This window comes from Glycine max, chromosome 19, assembly GCF_000004515.6.
Source record: "Glycine max cultivar Williams 82 chromosome 19, Glycine_max_v4.0, whole genome shotgun sequence".
NCBI lineage: Eukaryota > Viridiplantae > Streptophyta > Magnoliopsida > Fabales > Fabaceae > Glycine > Glycine max.
The window spans coordinates 20,899,397-20,906,727 of record NC_038255.2 but is presented as its reverse complement, the minus strand read 5'-3'; the positions used below and the strand labels follow the sequence as shown (position 1 = coordinate 20,906,727).

Genomic DNA, 7,331 nt, shown 5'->3' with positions numbered 1-7,331 from the left:
TGGTCCTATACTGACCACTCTTTTTACAACCAATTAAAACAAATGGGGTCCTTCCTCTAATACCATTATTTGTTTCTGACCTCATAATCACCGCCACAAAAAATCTAATTTCATAAGCAATAAATTGAGCCCATTACAGAACATCATCACGGGTAGCAAACACCTACTATGCAATTCATACAACTTTAGTATTCAACAAACATTCATTTAATTACTTTTAATAACAATAAATTATATTAATACCTGAAAAGTATTGAACGCATCAGAACAATCAACATGTTCTTCATTCACACCACCTTCGTCTTCATTTTGGTCATTCATATAAACTTTTTCGGACATTACACTATCATACATCCCCTGATCTTCGTCCATTTTAACAAAACATTCAAAAATTTCAATAACAAACAAAAAACCCCTAACCACACCATAATTATATTGTCATATAATTTTCGCATTTTTTACTACACTTATTAATATAATACATTAAACTAAAATAAAAACAAATAAAAAATTCTATATAAATTTTTTAGCCCTAAATATTACTGTCTTACTATACAAACTATAACTATCAAATGAATATTTTGATTATATCTATTTAAAAATATTATAATTATCAATGGTAATTTTTCTAACTAAAAAATTAAATTAATTTATAAAAACATTTAAATTAAAAACAAAATTAAAAACAATATGTATGAAGCATACGGATTGGGAATCCGTATGTTTCATACAGATTGGGAATCCCTATACTTCTTACATATTAGTAATCCATAGGAAGCATATAGATTGACAATCTGTAAGCTTCATACGGATTACTAATCTGTAAGTTGTATACGGATTAAGTAGTATACAGGTTTTCAATCCGCAAGTTCAATTAACTGTATGAATTATCAATCCGTAAAACGAATTTAACTTATGGATTACCAATCCTTCTGTATTATGAAAAAAATGAACACATTACCTCTATCAAGCCACTGCCACGTCCACTACTTGCCGATCAACCATCAAAGAGGACACAACAACAAACTCTCACGAATAACCTCTCACGAAACGAATGACAGTGAACGAAAAATGAAAACAAGCTCAGACACAAAATGAATAAGGAAAGCGCTATTTATAAGCTAGGGGTATAATGGGCATTTTGAAAATTTTGCTGGTGTACCAGCAAATCTGCTGGTGCCCGAAGCAAAATCCCTAAAATTCACCATATGGAGAGTCATCCTTGTGCAAAATTTTTGATAGGTGGGGCAGAAAATGGGACACAAATCACAAATGTGAGACTGATACATAATTATTTTATTTGAATCCCGAGCTGAACAGTCTTCTACTTCATCCTCATTCACGCCTCCAAACTTTCCTTTTCATACCTATGATACGACGTGTCCAGTTGCGGTGATTTTCAGGGAGTATGCGTTTCATGTTCCGTTGCCGTGCTTTCTCCACTGAAATTCCTCACTGCCAAACAATCTTTTGAGGCCATTCTCTGTAAGATTCCCTTCCTTCCTATCCCTTGTCTTCTAATTGATCGAAGTAATTTTGTTTCCCTTTCAAGTTTGCATGTTGAAAATTGCTAATTGATAATTATTAGTGATTAATGACTAACAAAATAAAAAGAGAATACATTTGCTGAACATTGAATTTTCTGACTGGGATATGTTCAAAATTTTCCCTTTCTCATAGTTCAATAGATGTTTATGTTTGTTTTGCGCATCTGATTTCTGCAGCGCCAACTGTGAGCAAGAAACCCTCTGTTCATAAACAATGTGGAACATTGCTCGGACACTAACAGGAGATAATGAAGATCAAGAAGAGGGTTTGTTGGGTGAGGATTCAGGTGGCCTCTGCTCCCTCTCTACAACGCAGGTGCTTTCAAAACTTTTCACGCAAATCTTGCTCTTTGAAATTGATTTATTTAAGGGTAAATAGTGAAATTTGTACCTGAAAGTGAGTCATTGACAAATTGATCTTTAAAAGATGAAAAATTCAAATTTAGTCTCTGAATGTAAAAAAGTGCAACAAATTAGTCTGCAAACAATTTAATGACTAATTGGCCCCTAAACTTTGCAACTTAATGTTAAATTGATCCATGAATAATTCAACTTACTGTCAAATTAGTCATTGAACATTACAACTTAATGACAAATGGAATCACAAATTTAACGGTAGGACTAGTTTGTTGCACTTTTTGCACATTTAGGGACTAAATTTGTATTTTCCATCTTCCAGGAACCAATTTATCACCGTATCATACTTTAAGGGACGAATTTGGCTATTTACTCTTTGTTTAACGTTAACAGCTCTAATTTATGACATTTTTGGTTGTTGACTAAGCAGAGAATTTATGGATTTGCTTCTTGTTTGGTTGCTGGTCTGGCTTGCATGTTACTGGTGAGAGACATTTTTGGCTCCTTTCTGATATTTTTATATATTGGAAAAAAACCAAGCCAAAATAGAGTATACAGGTGGGGAGGGGGCAACTCTCACCTTACAAGCTGATTTTATAGGATTTAGTTAAGCCTTTCCTTAAATTCTAAGATAGTATTGAAGTCTATCCTAGATCTATTGATAGGTCACCTACCATATTATCCATGCACCAAGTCCACTCAAGTCCTACATAGACTAGAAATAATATACAAGTGAGGGGCAATCCTCACTTATAGGTCGGTTTTGTAGGCTTGTTTTAGGTGTTAACCTAAATTCTAAGATTACATTACTAATGTGGTTTACTTGTGATCATGTATTTAGATTTCAACGTGTAGAAATTTAGTAATATAGAAAATACCTGAATCCATTATAAATTAGTGGCTTAAATATCCCTCCAATTTGTGGTTTGCCTTTTTTAATCCCTCAAATTAAAATTTGCTTTTAGTCCATCAAATTTGCGAAATTATGTTTTAGTCCCTCCTGACTAATATTTGGTGGTTTGAAAGCACAAGTTGAGTCAGTTTTTGACTACAGGAGGGACTAAAAAAAAGCATTTCAGAAATTCAAAGGACTAAAAAAGGAAAATTTTAGTTTGAGGGATTAAAAATGATACATCCCCAAATTTAACTTTTTACCACATCAATAATTTATTAATGGTATCACATTTTGGTTATGCCCCTTATTTTCTTCTCTCAAGTCATCTATTCTTTTCCTATTCCCTAGCAGTTACTCATTTTTAATTACTATTTTACCTCTTTCCCTGCCTCGTAAGTTTGGCTGATTACTCCTAGAAGCCTTTTAGCAAGTAAGCACCCCATAGAACTGCAAACATTTTTTCCTCTTAATCTTCCTTTTGCTATCAATGATTAAAACAATTTCATTTTTTTAATAAGACTCTCCCTATTCTCCACCTCCTAGTCAGAGTTGTGATGGACCAACAATCTAACTTTTGATATTATTCTCCCTCTTTAGTTGTTTACTGTTGCTCTTTTTAAAATTTCATCAAATTCTTACACATGAAAGAGATTATTGATAAATATGATTGTTTGAAGACTGGATAATCTCTTTAAATTTTAAAATGATTTTTGTCTACGTTATTTTTTAACCTAATTCAGCATTATAGTTATTTTTAAGCATCAAAATGGCATTTGAGAATCAAAATAACATTGACATCTCAACTAATCAACTTGAGCAACCAAAAGTCTTGAGATGGCTTCTCTTGCATGGCTGGGCATGAACAGTTTTGTTATGGAATTGATAGTATTTTTTTTCTGAATAATTACCAGTGAAAAGTATCCTTGAATGACAAAAGTACTAATAACTTTTGTAACAACAATTGGAATGATAATAACTCCTATTTATTCATTATTACCCTTCTTAAGATAGATGTTCTACGCTTTTTAATACACCAAACTTTTTTTTATTCTTGGCTACAGGGGTTATTTATTTCAATTTCTATCCTTATACCCTAATAGGTATTGATATTTTTTAGATTTGATTTCAAGAAAAAGTGATATTTATATCTGTTATGATCCTATATCAACTATAGATATGACCAAAGTATAGCTTATATAGACTTGGATAATCCTCTCCTTATGTGCTGCCTTTTTGATTGAGTTAGGCCCAGCTACCTAAATATAAGATTTTTTGTGAGCCTGTCATAGATTTGATATTTGGCTATCCTTAAAAGTTGAAAAAATTACCTAATCCCACGGTTTTCCCAGTGCAATTTATCTTGCCCTGTGACTTTCCCAGTACAGCACACAAAAAAAAAGTAACAATCTCCACACTCCAGGTGTGGAATCCTGGGATTGGGGGGAGGGGATGTTGAGATTTCACATTGATTATAGATATGACCAAAATAAAGTTCATAAAGGTTAGGGCAATCCTCACCTCAAGAACTCAATCCAATTTCAAGAATATCTATACATCTATTTACATTTTAATGTCTTTAATTATCTTTAAAAAAAATTCTTGAAAATAATCTGATATTGGCTCATTGCATGTGTCCATATCTAGTTCTTGTAATATTGGATATGGTTTCAATCTTTTCTAGTAAATTACCTATCATTTAAAGCTCGTTCAACTTTTTGTTTTCTTTGTTTTTTTTAATATCATATCTTATGTCGTGTAACATTTAGGACTTGACATGAAAACATTCAAAACTTGGTTCTCTACTAATTTTAAAATTTTAGGAACTTCAAATAAATTGTTTTTAACTTAAAAAATAGTGTATTTATTTACTGTTTTTCTCTCTCCCTATTTTGCAGTCAATGATTGTTTTTGCAAAACCCATCAAATTTGCAGCATTGTTCACCTTTGGCAACCTGTTAGCAGTTGGAAGGTAGATTCAATTTTCTCCTTGTTGATCTGTGAGATTTAAAATAACTTTTCCAATGCTATATGCATAGACAATATAACATTTGAGTTGATGGTATTATGGGTTAGTCCAGTAAGATATCAATTCAACGATTCACAAATTTTAATTCTTTTCATGCTAACAATATGAAGACAAATGAAGCTACCTGAATCTTTAACATTCTTGCCAATAAAGAATTTTCTGTTTCCTTTGTCCTCTTCACTAATGGAGCTCTTTTCTCATTTTGATGTTTTTATTGATATGACTGGATGTTTTTTTTTTTTTTTTTCATTCTCCTTTTCTTCTAATATGTAAGCAGGTTTTTTTTTTCATTCTTGTTATTTTCTTCTAATACACACTTCTATTTATTTTTGAATATTTATGCGATTGTGGAAGTTTGAATCATTTTTATTTGTCTTCCAATTTCCTGGATTTAGTTCTATAGACCATCCAACTTCGTTTTGTGTCTCTGGCAGTACAGCCTTTCTTCTTGGACCTGCACAACAATTGGGAATGATGGTTGACCCTGTTCGTGTTTTTGCAACAGCCATATACCTTGGATGTGTGGTTATAGCACTTATCTGTGCTCTCTGGGTAAGCCCTACTCCTTTATCTCTACAGGCTCCATATATTACGTATCTACTGTTTGAATATACTAATAACTTGCATTTTTTAATGTTCCCTTCAGTTGCTAATTATAAAAAGTGAGATTAGTGAGGAAATTTAAACAATCTTTTCAGCCGTTGTTTACTTAATACTTACCCAATCTGATAATGCACACTGACAAATTCTTATTGTTAGCATTTTGAATTTGTTAATATAATCAAGCAAGCTGTTTCAATTTGTATAATGACTTCATGGCCTCTTCATCAGCCTTTCTTAGTTGAATTGAATGGGTAACTGATATTCCTGTTTTGTAGATTCATAGCAAAGTGTTGACCATAATTGCTATCATAATCGAGATCGGTGCCCTTATTTGGTAATTTTGCTTTCAACAGCCACCCTGTTTAACGAACATTTTCAAAGGAATCCTTTTAATGTTTGTGTTTTACTTTTATGTAGATCATTAATAGTTCCACGTTGTTACAGGTATAGCCTCAGTTATATACCCTTTGCTCGAAGAATGGTTTCTGAGTTGATGATAAGATTATGTGATACAGAACTTTGAAAAAAAAAAAAAAGCAAATCAAGGATGCTCGGCATTTTGATTTTGTAGCGCTTTCTGTTGGAATTACTGATTGATTGTGGAATTTAGATTATTTTGTGCCATGAAGCCTCTTGTTGGCCTTTAGGAGGATTCATGTTCATGTACAAATAATGAATTAGAATTGTTTCCACGAAGTTGCTGAGGACACAAAGAAAAGGTGCTTTGAAGTGGTGCTTTTACTTGGTAATTCATATATTTAGTGTCTTAGCCTCTTAGGAATCGTTTAGTTCCAACTGTCCTAAAACACAATCTATATTCTGTTGAAAATTCCAAATTATTGATATTTTCTGAGGGAATTATTTAAAATGTTATAATTAAATATTAAAAAAATCAAAACAATTTGTGTTGGCTAAATGAAAGCAACAGCAAATTGTGGCGCTCTACTTTTCCTACTTTATTCTTAGGTCGCTCAATTTACCTTGAACAATAACGGATATTTAGTCCAATAGGTATCTCTTAAATTTTTGCCCAATAATAATGTGTATGTGAACCCAATAAGCCCAAAGTTTGACCAGAATATTTTTTTGATCTGCCACAAAAACTTGTGCTCAAATAATTTCAGCTAAATTCTGAATTCTCGCCAGATATATGTTAAAAAAAAAAACTTAGGAAGAGAAGTGATGACTGGTGGGCGTGCAAGCTTAACTTAAGTAAATCTTCAACTAACCATGTTCCTTCCCAAGTGGAAACTGAAGCATCGTTAAACTTTATTCTTATGCTTATGATAGAGAGATCTTAATACTTGTTTTATAGATACATCCTACTTTTTATCACGATTTTTTTTTTGGTTGGTCAAGCATGCATTAGAACCTTGTATTTCAAGGTTGATGGACCGAAAGCGATGTCCTTTTGAACCTCTACACCAATAAATAAAAGGGTTTAATGTTACTTTTGGTTCGTTCTGTTTTGCATTTGTTTCATGTTGTTACATTAAATTTTGAAAGTTTCATTATGATAGTTTAAGTTTTTAAAAGTGTCTCATTTTGGTCCTTACGAGTTTTGTTAGCAAATTTTAGTGTCCCGTTAATATTTTAATTTTAAAACAATTAATTAAAAGAGTGACGGTTAAAAACTGTCACTATCTAATACCTACCTTTATATTGTTTTTGTTATTATTTCACTTTAAGGGAGATTTTTTTTAGTACAACAGAAAAATCTAAGCATGATATTTATCCACATCGTTGAGCTTGCAGCAAATCATTATCATTTGAAAGCACTGAATTTGAACCAAGTTGTGAAAACCTTGTTGTTGAGAAAACTCTATATGTAGATTCAGTACATAAGGTCAAAACTTCAAGTTCAAGTTCTTCAAACACCAATTTCAAAGGGGATAATTTTGAT

General features: G+C 32.0%; 1 protein-coding gene across 3 annotated transcripts; it reads left to right on the top strand.

Moving 5' to 3' along the window:
* Nucleotides 1–1,125: 1,125 nt before the first annotated feature.
* LOC100527819 (putative Got1/Sft2-like vescicle transport protein) lies at nucleotides 1,126–6,281 on the top strand. Of its 3 annotated transcripts, none has more exons than XM_006603628.4 (7): nucleotides 1,246–1,485; nucleotides 1,725–1,863; nucleotides 2,335–2,388; nucleotides 4,695–4,768; nucleotides 5,260–5,377; nucleotides 5,704–5,762; nucleotides 5,846–6,179. In XM_006603628.4, coding segments are annotated over exons 2-7 (408 nt in total). In that variant the 5' UTR covers nucleotides 1,246–1,485; nucleotides 1,725–1,761; the 3' UTR covers nucleotides 5,847–6,179. The 3 variants fall into 3 exon arrangements, with proteins under 3 accessions (XP_014626818.1, XP_006603691.1, NP_001237917.2); NM_001250988.2 differs by having other exon boundaries at nucleotides 1,317–1,485; nucleotides 5,873–6,281; XM_014771332.3 differs by lacking the exon at nucleotides 2,335–2,388 and having other exon boundaries at nucleotides 1,126–1,485; nucleotides 5,873–6,179.
* The last annotated feature ends 1,050 nt before the right edge of the window (nucleotides 6,282–7,331 follow it).

Excerpts from the sequence above, each read along its gene's own strand:
- LOC100527819 (NM_001250988.2), top strand. The coding sequence starts at position 1,762 with ATGTGGAACATTGCTCGGACACTAACAGGAGATAATGAAGATCAAGAA. Across the intron at positions 4,769-5,259 it reads AACCTGTTAGCAGTTGGAAG|TACAGCCTTTCTTCTTGGAC; the intron begins GTAGATTCAATT and ends TGTCTCTGGCAG. Across the intron at positions 5,378-5,703 it reads CACTTATCTGTGCTCTCTGG|ATTCATAGCAAAGTGTTGAC; the intron begins GTAAGCCCTACT and ends CCTGTTTTGTAG.